The sequence below is a fragment of the Amphiura filiformis genome, chromosome 2 (genome assembly GCF_039555335.1).
Source record: "Amphiura filiformis chromosome 2, Afil_fr2py, whole genome shotgun sequence".
Classification (NCBI taxonomy): domain Eukaryota; kingdom Metazoa; phylum Echinodermata; class Ophiuroidea; order Amphilepidida; family Amphiuridae; genus Amphiura; species Amphiura filiformis.
This window is the reverse complement of record NC_092629.1, coordinates 33,547,931-33,564,041: the sequence shown is the minus strand read 5'-3', so window position 1 is coordinate 33,564,041 and position 16,111 is coordinate 33,547,931. Positions and strand designations below refer to the sequence as shown.

Here is a 16,111-nt window from a genome sequence, read left to right as displayed (position 1 = left end):
CCTGAAACACTTAAAGAGCCTAAATATATAAATACAGATACACAAAATGAAAAAATACAATATACCAAGCCTGAAAGGAAAAAAGATAATACATTTGATTTCTCACCTCACACTCACACCAGGCACACTCCACCACAAAAATTTATAGTAACCATTTGTTGCTGGTTCAAGCCTGTGCTCATACACCTGTTCCGTATTATGATATGCCGTAGGCGTTGTGTTGTTACTGTTGTATCATTTCGATCAGTGGTTTGTAACAAAGAAAGCGTGAGCCCGTTGACCTGACAACGGTCATATTCTAACGTGCACTACGCCAGCGAATAACCTGAGCACTTTTACACGGTCTTTTTACACGGTGAGTTACTAGAGAGATTGCGATTTCCAAACGTAGCATCGAACGTACGTGGAATCTATTCTAAATCCCGTCACAGGAGAGTGATTTTGAATAGATTCCACGTACGTTCGATACGTACGTTTGGAAATCACACTCTCTCTATTACCGGTAATAATCAACTTATAACCGGTAATAGTGACTTATTACCGGTATTAAGTGACTTAAGTCCGTCAGTGTGAACACGACTATAAGCAAGTACGGCCAAGGATTCTCGAGGTACGGCCCAATTTGAATACATTGTCATTCATTATTCCTGACTATAGTCGTGTTCACACAGTCGGACATAAATCACTTATTACCGGACTTAAATTACGTCGGTAATAGTATCGGATATAAAAAAAATCGCCGCCTTTGTGCACGGAGTGTTGACCGGATTTGAAGTGGGTGACGTAGGGAAGACTTTTGCCGCCTTTGGAGTTGTGTTTAATTTCTGAGCCTGTGTTGTTGAACCTGGTGTATAGAGATGTGGTTGTCTTGCCCAACGCTCTGCAGGGTCTTTTGTTCTATTGTTTCCGATTAGAGCGCTGACATATTGGAAAATGTTGCCAATCAATATTCATGAGAGTGTACATTCAACGTCCAGTTTTCGAAATTGGGTGACTTGTGTTTGGCAGGTGTGAAATACATCTGACTGAGGGTTTTAATTACGTAACGAATAAAGGCATTGACATCATCGAATGGCTGCCCAGTGCTGTTATGTGTTTAGTTATTATAATAGTTAGGCATAATAATTATTATTAAATGTATTCATCATTCCTTTCTTTTCCCTTCTCTGTACTTATTCTTTCCTAGGCCTACACTTTATCACTCCCTCGCTCTCCTTGTTCCCTTTCACCGTCTCTCTCTCATTCCCATCATTTTCCTTATATTTCTATTTATCTACTTGTCTTTATTATATCTTTTCATTTCTCCCTTCCTCCAGCACTCTCTCATTCTCCATATCCCCTCCTCCCCTCTTCCTCCCTCTTCCCCTCCCAAAACTTCTCACAGGGGTGAATCTGCCCCTTCCCAATCCCCCTCCCCTCATTGGGTACGCCACTATTTCTATACCAATCTCCTTCTTAAAATAAAATTAAATGGAAATTTCTTTAAAACAACCTTTATAGGCCTATACTTATGCTTACATGTATACTTACATGTATTACGTATAGCGATTACCAATATAGTGTAATATATATGTGGAAATGGCAGCCTTCATACATTCTAATGTGTAATCGATCAGCAAGAGCATTCAATTTATTTAAATGAAGCGCCTAAAGTCAGGCGGGTGGTAAAGATGATTGCATCGACAGCTAAAGCCTCCTTTAGGCTGAGTTCACATAGAAGTATACGGTATTCGCTATACGAAATACGCTCATTCGATCAGGCTGAGTTCATATAGGAGTATACTATGTGAACTCAGCCTGATCGAATGAGCGTATTTCGTATAGCGGATAGCGAGTATGTCAGTTTACCCATTTTCTTCGTCTTATCAAATGCTTGTAACTTTACTTCTTGAGGTCACATTGCATTCAATGAGGTGTCATAATGTGCAGAATTAGATAGTGCATCTATTAAAAAATGAATTTACCCACATATGGTTTAGGTTTTTAAAATTAGGACGGTATACGCAGCACTAAAATCGAACACGCGCGATTCCCACTATACTAAACTATACGCAGGTATACGGCCTTTTCGAATAGCTCTTATGTGACCCGGTACTATGAAATTACCTTGTTCGATTTAAGCTATATACGCGTGCACCGGCAAAACGTGCATAGTATACTTCTATGCGATCGTAGCCTTATGTGACCCGGTACTATGAAATTGCCTTGCTCGATTTGAGCTATACGCGTGCACCTGCAAAACGTGCACCGTATACCCGAATAGTATACTTCTATATGTGAACGCAGCCTTATAGACTTCAGACCCACACAAGCACACATTTGGGATACGTGGGAACACTTTACACATGACTGCCCTTACACATGACTGTATTGTGGTCACTTATTGATACTCGCCTGTTGTGTAGAGCGTTAATATGATGCCGGATCAGTGACCAATTTAATGGCGGAACCCCTTTGTTCGAAACAATGGTACCACTTTTATGAATAGCCTGTCGCAACTTCTAATCGGCATCAAACGAACAAAGCATTATATAATCTATTGCGACTCTATTTCTATTAAAAGCTCTTTGGTCTTGCCGACACGTATACTGCTTCTTGCATCTATTGCACGTTATTAAATAAATGAGTCAGGAGCATTTTCATTTGAGGTTGGATGTGATTGGAACAAAGTTATGGAGAATGTGGAGGTGTTTGTGAAAGATAGACCCAACGGTTTTGAGAAGGGGGGAATATGTACTGACACAGGGAACACGAGTGTTCGATTTCTTGGTCTTATATTGAAGAAGATCGGCCCAATTGGTTTCCCTAGCCTATCCACGTCTTTCATAGTGACCTTCTATAGTTGGGCCTCAGAGTCTTGGGGATTAGAGCATATTCTCCTGATCCATTTTAACTTTTCTTTTTTTCTTTTCTACGGCGATGGGAATGGCCACCGCACCTCCATTCGCCATTATCTTCATGGACTATAATGAGTCCAAAATGCTCATGGCAGCCCCCAAGACCCTCAAGCTGCAATTAATTATATGTTTTTCATATGGCAAAACAACGAGGAATCGCTCATTAAATTTCAGAATCATCTCAACTCTTACCATGAAACAATAAAATTCACCTTTGAAGAATCCAAGACACAAGTCCCATCCTATACTTTATGGTATACCTAGAAAACCATCAATTGGCCACCAGTCTCTTTTGCAAACCCACTGACTCCTATAGTTATATTTGCACCCTACATCGTGTCATCCTCCTCATACCTTTGGCAGTATTATCTACAGCCAGGCATTACGGATCAGGAGAATATGCTCTGAGACTCTGAGGCCCAACTAAGATCACTTAAGACGTGGATACCCTGCTGATAAGATCAAAAGTAAAATTCAAGGGGCTAGGGAAACCAATCGGGGCCACATCGAACACCCGTGTTCCATTTGTCTAAAAAAAATAAGAACAAAATGCGAAATATATATCTACAAAACACGGACGTCGTAAAAATACGCAAAAAAATGTACCAAATATAATCTGATTTAGGCCTACATCGGGGAAACCCAAGAGGAGAATGGCTGATCGCTTTAAAGAACACTTGCGCTCTATTAGATTGAAAATGCCTGGCCTTCCAATTGCTCAACATTTCACTCACAATCATACTAAAGATGGTATTAAAGTTACTGGTGTTGCCCAGTGCAGTAGTCCTGATGAGGTTCGGAAGGACACCGAACAACGTATTCAACGCCTTAAGAAATAATATCCTCTTGGTTTCCTTGGTAACAGTGCTTATTGTGACTGTTTTGTACATACTTTTTGGGGTCCCCGGGTGATTAGCTTCATTATTTCTCGTGTGGTACTTGTGCAGAGTACTCTGCATATCAAATAATAATTATTTTAAAGGCTTCTAGAAGTTGATTGGTAAAATGTTTATACATAATAGTAGTTCAAGATCATAGGTATCATAAAAAAGAAGCGTGTCTGACATCAGATACTAATGTCGTTTTTCCTCTATATACATTAATGCCTAATAATGTGTGTCTGATATCAGATACTAATGTTGTTTTTCCTGTACATAACATGGGTGCCCGATAATGTGTCTGATATCAGATACTAATGTTGTTTTTCCTGTACATGGGTGCCCGATAATGTGTCTGACTCTGATTCTGTGGTCTGACATCCAATACTAATGTTGTTTTTCCTGTACATGGATGTCCAATGTGTTTGACATCAGATACTAATGTTGTTTTTCCTGTACATGGGTGCCAAATAGTGTGTCTGACATCGGATACTAATGTTGTTTTTCCTGTACATGGATGCCAAATAGTGTGTCTGACATCGGATACTATAAATGTTGTTTTTCCTGTATATGGGTGCCAAATAGTGTGCTGACATCGGATACTAATGTTGTTTTTCCTGTACATGGGTGCTCAATAATGTGTCTGACATCAGATACTAATGTAGTTTTTTCTGTACATGGGTGCCAAATAGTGTGCTGACATCGGATACTAATGTTGTTTTTCCTGTACATGGGTGCCAAATAGTGTGTCTGACATCAGATACTAATGTTGTTTTTCCTGTACATGGGTGCGAAATAGTGTGTCTGACATCAGACACTAATGTTGTTTTTCCTGTACATGGATGCCCAATAATGTGTCTGACATCAGATACTAATGTTGTTTTTTCTGTACATGGATGCCCAATGTGTCTGACATCAGATACTAATGTTATTTTTCCTGTACATGGATGCCCAATAATGTGTTTGACATCAGACACTTAAGGTTTTTTCCTGAAAATGGATGCCCAATAATGTGTCTGATATCAGATACTAATGTTATTTTTCCTGTACATGGATGCCCATAATGTGTTTGACATCAGACACTTAAGGTTTTTTTCCTGAAAATGGATGCCCAATAATGTGTCTGATATCAGATACTAATGTTGTTTTTCCTGTACATGGGTGCCCAATAATTATGTCTGATATCAGATACTAATGTTGTTTTTCCTGTACATGGGTGCCCAATAATGTGTCTGATATCAGATACTAATGTTGTTTATCCTGTACATGGGTGCTCAATGTGTCTGACATCAGATACTAATGTTGTTTTTCCTGTACATGGGTGCCCAATAATGTGTCTGATATCAGATACTAATGTTGTTTTTCCTGTACATGGGTGCCTAATAATTATGTCTGATATCAGATACTAATGTTGTTTTCTTGTACATGGGTGCCCAATAATGTGTCTGATATCAGATACTAATGTTGTTTTCCCTGTACATGGGTGCCCAATAATTATGTCTGATATCAGATACTAATGTTGTTTTTCCTGTACATGGGTGCGAAATAGTGTGTCTGACATCGGACACTAATGTTGTTTTTCCTGTACATGGATGCCCAATAATGTGTCTGATATCAGATACTAATGTTATTTTTCCTGTACATGGATGCCCAATAATGTGTTTGACATCAGACACTTAAGGTTTTTACCTGAAAATGGATGCCCAATAATGTGTCTGATATCAGATACTATTATTTTTCCTGTACATGGATGTCCATAATGTGTTTGACATCAGACACTTAAGGTTTTTTCCTGAAAATGGATGCCCAATAATGTGTCTGATATCAGATACTAATGTTGTTTTCCCTGTACATGGGTGCCCAATAATTATGTCTGATATCAGATACTAATGTTGTTTTTCCTGTACATGGGTGCCCAATAATGTGTCTGATATCAGATACTAGGCCTAATGTTGTTTTTCCTGTACATGGGTGCTCAATGTGTCTGACATCAGATGCTAATGTTGTTTTTCCTGTACATGGGTGCCCAATAATGTGTCTGATATCAGATACTAATGTTGTTTTTCCTGTACATGGGTGCCCAATAATGTATCTGACATCAGATACTAATGTTGTTTTCCTGTACATGGGTGCCAAATAATGTGTGTGATATCAGATACTAATGTTGTTTTTCCTGTACATGGATGCCCAATAATGTGTCTGACATCAGATACTAATGAAAGTTATTATACTTAGTTCACTGCGTTGGTAGGATGAACAAAATGTAATATTTCCCCAGAGCAGCCAGTGCACATGAACTTAACTGAGCATTGCATATGATCGTATGACCTTAAACCTGGCAACCATCAGTCTTAAGTGCTTCCTTATCATTATTTTGACAACTTTGCTCCTAATGTTTCTTGGACTTGGACCTTATTTGGGTCATTACCTTTACTGTTCTTATCTTGTACAACAGTCTGACAAAACATTTGCTTGACGGCAGAACGGAAGGGGCCATGCATGACCGAATAGACGATTGGGTTTAGGCAACTGTTCACATATGGCATAAGTAAACCTACGTTTTTCACCATTGGTTTAAGAAACAGTTGTTGAGCTATGGTGGCCCGGGCGCTGGCTATAGTGTAGGTTGCAAATAGGATGTAACATGCAACGTATGCGATGAAGACTATCAGTAAGGTACGTGCTGTTTGCCAATGGGTACGCCTAATCTTCTCCACAGTCGTCTTAGCTTTCATTTGCGTGTTATTTCGCCATATAAAACCAATTATTAGAGTATAGAAGATGAAGGTGATGGCGAGTGGCACGCAGAATAACAGAATAGATATGTAGACCATCTTGAAATCGTTGAAAACTTTGCCGAGATCGACTAGCCAGCAAGCGAAGGGTAATTTACCATGGTAATTCTCGTAGTAATCATCTACGTATTTTGCCTGTAAAAGATAAAGCGTGTAATGAGAAAATGAGATATTCAGAATGATCCTTTAAGAGAAAGATGGAGTTCAAGGGACCTATACTTAGGGACTGTCAGTTTCTTCGGAAGGGGAGTCATGAATATGTCGGGACCGGAGTCAATTTTTATGACCCCCTATCATGGCCTCAAATCTGGGCTGAAATCTGTTATGAACTCAAAACCAAACATCACTCAGCTGACAATAACTGTTTTTCAAAAAGACATCGTGGTACTTTTGGAATATCACAACTTTGTTATCATAATGACGTTGATATTGCACTGAAGTAGGTAGTTAAAGGGAAGACCCTCATCAAAAACACCCATTTATAGTCGTATTTCATTGTCCTTCCAGTAACTTTTTTCTTTCACATACTTTTTATTCCACAAAAATCGCAATTACGGTTCCCGAGAAATTTGGAGTGAAGCATCTTGCGCAATAAAATGTATTATACTATTTGTGTATTTTATTGTTTTTCAAGCAGTGATATTTAGTATGTATTTTATTGTTTTTCAAGTGGCGATATTATAACAATTTTACAGTAAAAAATCTGTATCTCAAAAAGCAAATAAACTTTTATCATGTTATCTTCACAACAAATTGTCATAAATTAAGTGCCACATATAGGCATCACTTTGTGAAAGGCTTCTAATTTCACTCTTGCTAGATTTACTCCTTAATTGTTTTGCTAAAATTATGCCCAGCTCAGAAATAAAACCACAATATGCTAGGATTTTATTTTATTATTGTTTTCTGATATGCACGGGATAAAATGATGTGTGTATATTCTTTGTTTAAAATACAAAATTAATGGACTTATAAAAACACCAAGTAACCCGTGACCTTTGTATGGTTTAAACAAGTTTACCGCCTCTTAGAACCCGATAGACGGTGACATTTGACCATTCTAATTATGTATGTTTTGAACATGTTTGCACATGAACTAGTTGTTTACAGTGTGAAGAATCTACAACATGCTCATCTATCAGGGCACAGTTCTTTAACCCCAATACATTTGTGCATTCATTGAATGACCTTTGAAAATGTGAGTACAAAAACTCATACTTTGCAAATTAAGGTCAAATTTTGCACTATGACTGTTTAAATGAGGCCATTGTGGTCCATAGTGATTGCACACAGTGCACCTAATCCTTAAACCAACACCAATTAATTATAGTTGACCAACACAACCACTGACCAAACATGAAATCACTAATTGGTTTATGTGCTTGAATACAGCTCAGTATCTTTGTGGTGACTATCTCTGATAAAAAACAAAACATTAATTAACGAAAATCAATCTTGGTCAGCAGAGAAAGGAATAAATTTGGAAGACATGACTGTGTTGAAGGTCAGAAGTTTATTTGCAAAAATAATATTTATTGTAATATGCCTAACTGCTGGGAAGGGTTCCTAGCAAGGTAAAGTGAAAGAAACCCCAATGGCAATTTTGTCTGTTTAAAATAGAGTTCTATGGCCGACTTAAAGTCATAATTATGACGTAATTTTGTTATTTATTAATTAATTTTAGCAGAATTAATAACATAAAAATGGGCTGTGCCCGTTTCATGAAGAATAACGATCGATCTTACCCTTGATTTAACAGGCCTGTCAATTTCTTGGTATTGTTTGATATGAAAGGAGGGTATGATTGTTTTGTATTAGTTTAAGTATTTCCTAGCCTCTCTTAGCCACATGGTTGGCTACAAAAGACACAGAGTAGCCTATACCTTATAAACTGGCATGAGTGCGCCGACCCCAAGTTTTCAACATTTCAGGATTGTTTCTGGACGGAGGTCGGGTGAAAAACGAAATTACGTTTACATGACTTTGTCGAAATTCGTCGTGTGACAAGAATGATTGTATAGATGACTAGGGGGAAGCTTACTTATTTGTGTCTTCTAGTTATCCATCATATACCCTAGGCCCTGAATAACGAAATTCAACAATATTCAATATCCAAAGCAATATCCTCACTACAACGGCCCCCAAAACAGAACTCCCACCCCACATAATCGGAAATTGACACGAAAGCTTCATTCCATGAAGCATTTCTCTCGTATTTGATCATCTTCTACTCTTCCCTAAAAAAATCATTATAATACCAAATCTAATCACCATGGAATTCACCATATCCCGTCTAGCTCACATTGGGCGCCACATTCCTTTTTAAAGGAATTTTTCTCTTTCATCTAAAATAAAAACCAAGTTTCTAGCTCATTTTTGTGGTTCCAAAGAATATTTTGAAATTTGACATCTTCAAATCCAAGATGGCCGCTAATTAAATAGGCAAATTAGGTGATTTTTTTTCATTTTATTGACCCAAATGTCCTACACACCAAATTTGGTAATTATATATAGCACCTTTATTACAGAAAAAGCGATTTTGATGTTAGCACTTACTCGAAAATTCCAAGCACATGGAATAGCAGCAAGAAATGCGGCGATCCATACAATGATAATGATGCGTACGGTGCGTTTGGTGGCGTACATGTATTTACTCCTGAACTCCAGTGGTCTTACAACGGCAAGAAATCTATCATAAGCAATAGCAACACTAGTAAAGATAGTGCTGTTAAAGCCTAGAAATCTTGCAAATCTGTGAAGCCAACACTGGGCATGATAACGCCAAAGATAAGGCCACGTCTGGGGGAAGAATTCTGTGATGTGCATTACAACGACGACGAGTAGTATGAAGAGATCACCTAACAACACAGAATCATAAAGAGAAAATGTGAAATAACAATTTTTAAGAGATTTTGACAAAACATTTGCAAACTGTTCGACTCCGAGAGAGGGGGAGAGTATTCTTTCTTTCGGTCGGGGTTGTTCCATCTTTTGCACTTACCCACTTCTCACGTCTGTCAAAGAGGACACCCTCGCGGCGAAATCCCTATTGGTTTGTACAGGGCCTTTCAGTTCAAGTCCACACTCATAGAAAGTGTTCGTTGGCATTACTCAGTAAGTTGATGTAAGTCGTTGCGTCAACTTTCCGAGTAATGCCAACGCGCGTACAATTTTGCGTAACGCTGACTCGATATCATTATGTTGGTCGCACTCATTTGCACTTACTTTATTGAGTTGTTACAACACAGAAAATGAAACTAGCCTAGCATAATTTTCTAGATGTGTGCTATAGTATACAAAAATTTGCACTGATTACAAAAATAAATATTTGAATACTGCTAATTGTGCAGAAAATGATCCAATTACGTGAATTAAGTAACAAAGTACCAAATTGGATTCATAACCTCATTAATAAACGCGATGCGTGCGATCCAATCATATTTTATTATTTGCAAAAACGCGAACGCAAATCGAGGTCATTAATATCTCACAATTGACCGCAAAATGCGTAATTGTTCCAATGTCGCACACAATTGACTTCCGCGTTCGCCGTATTGTGCGTCCAACAAACTGCGCGCGCGCTGGCTGCCGTATTTGGATTGCGCGCTACCATATTGCATTTGGAACCGAGGAATATCCCGAGGGGCGTAGCCCCGAGGGATATTCCGAGGTCCAAAGCAAAATGTTTAGATTTTTCACAATGCCCGACATATTACACCCGTGTCGGCCCCTATTGAGTTACGATTTTTTATAGGGCGCCGCCAAATTTACTTTTTTGCGCGATAGTAGCCTAAGTATTTCGACCCCGATCCCGAAACTATAAACATGGCGGGGCAAATAATCGTGCGTAGCAATTCCAGGACTGATGGACTATGCGATGGATTCTGATTCTGTGATCGATTGATTCGACTATCAAGTCTGGCCCGCGATCTTTCCGTTTGGGCTGAACCGATCCCGATGATGCACACAATTAGCACACGCCGTAATTACCAGAGAAGAAAACGAAAATATATACGAGACCGGCATGCCGGGATACGAGAATGCAAAATACACTTTCAAAATTCAGTTTATTTTGTCATTCTCTTTTCCAATTCAGTTTTGTTCATCATGATATAAACTCAATGTACTGTGCGAGGCAATGGCGCTGCCGCTAGCCTATGCATGGTAATGTACACTGTCAGAGCAATCGGCAAAAAATGTGCAGTACACTCATGCATGACACAGTCACAGCATGATGACAGTCATGATGATACTGTCAATGTACAGCTCATGTCATGTACTCATGTACTAATTTACTAAACATGACCGATCACATCTGAGACGAATCGTCTCAGGATAACATCGTGTATTGGATATAAATCAGACATGGTAAGCTTTTAATATGTCATGTAAACACTCAGTACTAACACACATCATTTGATCGAATCAGCCATACGCATGTACGTATATCAAATTAGTACATGATGAGTATACTGTCATGACTGTGGTTCACATCAAAGTTCGGTAGTGACGTACATGTAGGCAATGCATGGTTACGTATTTCGCTGTGCGCAGTTATCGAACTGCATGTGTAACGTTAATCGCACAGAGTGTACAAGCACGCCAGCAGCGTGCAAGGCCAAGGGCAGTTTGCCCACACATTTGCGGCGCAGCCACAAAAAATGTTGACGTCACTACCAAACTTTCAAGAGGTGAACCACAGATAGTAGCAGAGTAGTGCACTGCAGGCCCGTTCATACTACGCCGCAATTGTTTTGCGGTGGGTGCATTCCGGATACTTTATGCCGTAACTCAACGCAACTTGCTTGCCACATTCAACTTAAAATGTATAATTTTTATTGTGATACCGCATCGCAATGCATGGTATGCGTACTGACTGAGTCGACTTCAAAACAAATAGTGAATTTATATATTTTGACTTTTATTATGCCATCACTTGCTCATGCTTCAAATTGAACCAATATGAAGACGACTTTTAATTGTGTGTTTGTAATAGGCCTACACTGCAAATGTTGGGAATTGAATTCGATAAAAGTTGCTCCGGGTCGTCATTAGAAGTCGATATCTGTGTTGAAACGGTTGCTCCGTGCAGAAACATGCTAAAATATTGGTCAACTTTCACCAAACCTTCGCACGGTAGGCCTACACATTTTCGACTCTGGATCTCAATGCTCAAACAATTACAAATTCATGAGATTAAGGTTAAGATCAGGCCCTTGGCACTTGATTCCAAGTTTCCAGTCACATAATTACATGTATTTTCCAAAATATAATCTGGTAACTTTTCATTATTCGTTATTTTCCAAAGTTTCATTAGTACAGTCAAAATGCGGAATAACAAATCAAACGCAGACATCGGGCACAAGTTTGCGTATTGAAGAATTGAAAGATTTACCAAGGCACATTCCAGCAGGTATAGTACGTTTAGTAAATTTATGCAAATTGCAATCCGAGTAAAAAAATGGAATGCAAATGAATTCAACCACATTTTATTTCAATTTTTTTAAATCGCAGTAAAGAATTCACACACAAGCGTAGACATGAAACTCAGAATCAAGTTTTAAGGGCCACTGTACCGTACCATTTCCATGATTTGCTTTGGATGATCTTTTTAAATTTTAGTTCCTGTAGGATAAACGTTGAGGATCCCAGACAAGCATGCTAAGTTAGCATAGTCTAAATTTGTGCTAACAGTACAAAGAACAAGACTAGTGAAGAAAATTGGGATGGAAGGAAGGAGCATTAATTGTAAATTGTATTTTGAAAAAAAAATATTTGTACACAGAAATTTAAACCAAAGTTTTCACTTGAATCTAGCCAGAAACGGTATAAACAGTATGATTCGGGCCTCACAAAACTTCTTCTCATACTTCACAAGTACTGTATCATTTTAAAAGCTAATAGCAACCCTGTGTCATTCACTGTTGTTGTCTGTAAATAAGCTTTCTTTTCTGTTTGTGTAATTAATTCCTCTTTGATTTATTTCCTCTTCACCCTATCTGCTTTCTGACATTCCATTTCAGAGTGTAGTACTTGTAGATGCCTGCATGATCCCTAGCACCCTCAAGGCTCATCCAAGTAGAAGCAGATTGCCTGTACCTGCAAAGTCCTGCATGGTTTTCCCGATTGGCTTAACCACACCACGCACAATAATATACTAATATTGCACATATTTTATCAAGCATGTTGCTTAAATTTCTTACAAATGGTATGGGACTATGAACTTCAGGCCAAGTAAAAAATAAAGCATGTTTCACATCCTGGTTTTTGAAAAAAAAGGAGGAAGAGGTGTTTTTATCGTAAAATCGGTGTAAATACCCATAATTAGACTAATTAAAGAGAGCAGTTTTAGCGTACAATAATGCCTGGAAAAGCAGGAGCGCCTTTTTTATTTGTTTTTCTCAGAGGTAGGCCCCTCTATTTATCACAAGACCTTCCAAAAGTGTTTCTTATATCAGAGATATGAGACTTTTTGATCTTAGATTTTATCATTTTTCTGCACTTCCTCTGTACAAAAGTAAAGGAGCTTTCCCAATTTCAAACTTTCTTTTTATCTGTGGTCACTCACACCCCTGTAATATATTAGAAAGCATCTCTACTTCCTAGACATATTTTTGGAACGTTACAACTGAATTAAAAAAAATAAATATAATTGAAGAAACCTTAAAAAAGGAAGCGGGAGGGGACATGAAACATGTTTATTTTTTAATTTGGCCTTACGTAAAACTAAAATTAAAGATGAGCACAATTTTGTCAGTTCAGACCGATCAGTGCAGACCCACACCTGTTTTGTATTATTCTGATGTAAATGTAGTACTTCTGAAAAATTGTGTGTGACACACTCAAGTCCGTTCAAGTGGGAGAGGGACAAAAATTGTGTGTGACAGTCTCAAGTCTGTTCAAGTGGGAGAGGGCCAATCGCTATTTATCACATCTGATTATCGACAGGATGTAGGTAAGTTATAATGTACTAAGTATACAGCATGAAGGGAAGTTATAATGTACCGTAAATAAAGCAAGCACATACAAGTTAAAGGTTTAAAAACACTTTAATGTGTCACTTAAGGAACACCCAGGAACAGGCCTGGAAAAACGGAGGCAATCGGCGCAGCTGCTTGCCACATAATTTGTGATTTGGAGGGAAATTCTGCTTCTGTAGATAAAGAAGTGCAAAAGAAAATTATGGGAAATTCTCAGGAGGGAAACTTCCTACATTGCTGTATAGTGTATTTCCCAATCCCATCAATTAAGTTTTTCTTTATATGAGCAGAAGCAGAATAAAGTAAACCTTTTTTTCCAGGTCTATCCTCAGTGCAGGAATGACAAATGAAGGTACATGATCTGTCTTTTACAGATGGATTGAATCAATACAGTAATACATGTAATTTGTTTTCAAACACAGAAATGTAGAGAAACCAGAAGAAACAGGGGGGCACTCGACTCTGGAAGTGACAGGGAATATGCAGACAACAGTTCGAACTAGGGATCTTTCGGTGAGAGCCTAGACACCAAAAAAGGGGTCTGGTCTCAAAATAGGGGTCTTTTTGTGAGACTGGGGAGAATCTGACCAAAAAGGGGTCATTCACCCGTGTCATTCAGTGAGACTTGGGAAAATTTGGGACAACACAGGGCCTAGATTTCGTCTTGGTTTGCGAGAATCAAAATACACAATCACTGCACTTACTGTATGATACAATGAGGGAAGTTGACTCTCGCAACCGAATCTTACGAGAGTCATTACGAGAATCGATTCTGTGATTCTCATTGAAATCTAGGCCCTGCAACATAAAAGTTTATACAAAATTGAATAAAAATAATAAAAAATAGGGCAATTCTGAGTTATGTATTCCACCAGTGGCTCTTCTGCGACCCCTACGCAGAACTTCCGAGAGTGGATTAACTGTGCACGGTGGACGCAAGGAATCCATTGACGGATTTTCTGCGCACATGCACTGAAACAACCCTCCGTATATACTAGGCGCCGGTGGAGTGTTTCTGCGCAGTCGCAGGGAATCCACTGACGGATTCTCGGCGCACGTGCGCTGAAACTCCCGTCCGTATATAGGTGCGGATGGAGTAATTCTGCGCACAGTCGCAGAGTATCCACTGACAGATTTTCGGCGCACGTTTTAATCCTCTCATGAATTGCAATGATTTAATATTATGCTAGCTTGTTTCATAAGAGATATGAATTCCAGGGTAGGCCTATTCGTCTCATCGTGCGCCGAAAATCCGCCAGTGGATTCCCTGAGACCGTGCGCAGAATTACTCCACCGGTGCTATATATGGAGGGGATTTTCAGCGCACATGCGCCGAAAATCCGTCAGTGGATTCCCTGCGACCTCGCACAGAATAACTCCACCGGCATTATATACGGAGGGGAATTTCTGCGCACGTCCGCCGAGAATCCGTCAGTGGGTATTAAGATACAAGAAATATAACAAAAAAAAAAAAAAAGTATAATAAATAATCATCGTACATGCAGTACATACATCGCACAGTCGCAGAGTATCCACTGACGGATTTTCGGCGCACGTTTTAATCCTCTCATGAATTGCAATGATTTAATATTATGCTAGCTTGTTTCATAAGAGATATGAATTCCAGGGTAGGCCTATTCGTCTCATCGTGCGCCGAAAATCCGCCAGTGGATTCCCTGAGACCGTGCGCAGAATTACTCCACCGGTGCTATATATTGTAACAGGAAAACCGGTAGGGGATTGTGAGAATAATATGAGGGCGGTAGACCATTTTTACGGACGGGACGGACCCGTGCTGGGGTCACAATGACATGTAAATGGACGGCCTAATTACTAGTAAAGCAGACGAAACACAAGATGTAGAATGTTCACAGTCATATTTCTCTTTTGTCACTGGATAACATCAACAGCAATAGCTGTCTATACATAGTTGTAGTCAAAGCCGTAAGTTAATACAATGTTTTTGGTGTGGATTTACATGCTGTAATGACATGAATGAGGGATAGAAATGACAAGGCATTTATACATAAGCTTACAAAGGACAAATGCCTACCTGTTATTTATGCCTAAAGTTTAGTGCAACCTAGCAAGAAACAGAAAGGGAGTCTTTAAAAGAGTGTGTTATTTTTAACACCAAATTACGAGCACCAGGCCAGCAGACCTCAAGCAATAAACACCTATACTAAAACACGCATAAATCCTCACGCGGTTCATACCTTAAACATGCGTGCATACAATATTGAATTAATGATAATTTGGCAAGACTCCATTTGCGTTAATGCGGGTTGTTTATTATTTTAGATGTTCAAATGTTGACACAGGAAGATTTTGATTTATAATAATGAGGGGGATGTTATTTAGCTTAAAAGTACATGGCTCGGTTCTGTGACAGAGATATGGTTCACTACAATGGCTGAGGTAAAAGCTTAACCGATGCACGCACACTGCATAGGCCAAACGGTCTATGCTAAGCTTAAACCAAATATTAAAAACCCTGGTTAACCTTTGCTTCATCCAGCAGTATCAGTCATCTTAAATGTGCATTGACACCTTGGAGCAAA

The 16,111-nt window shown here is 38.9% G+C and overlaps 1 protein-coding gene across 1 annotated transcript in view; it reads right to left on the bottom strand.

Annotated features, from left to right (window-relative positions):
* Nucleotides 1–6,144: 6,144 nt before the first annotated feature.
* The window catches only part of LOC140140129 (allatostatin-A receptor-like), a 29,496-nt gene continuing 19,529 nt past the window's right edge, over nt 6,145–16,111 (bottom strand). The window contains exons 2-3 of the mRNA XM_072161969.1: nt 9,127–9,428; nt 6,145–6,705 (exon numbers count right to left, since the gene is read on the bottom strand). Of these exons, the coding sequence (XP_072018070.1) occupies nt 6,145–6,705; nt 9,127–9,428 (863 nt within the window). The remainder of the gene's footprint in view (nt 6,706–9,126; nt 9,429–16,111) is intronic.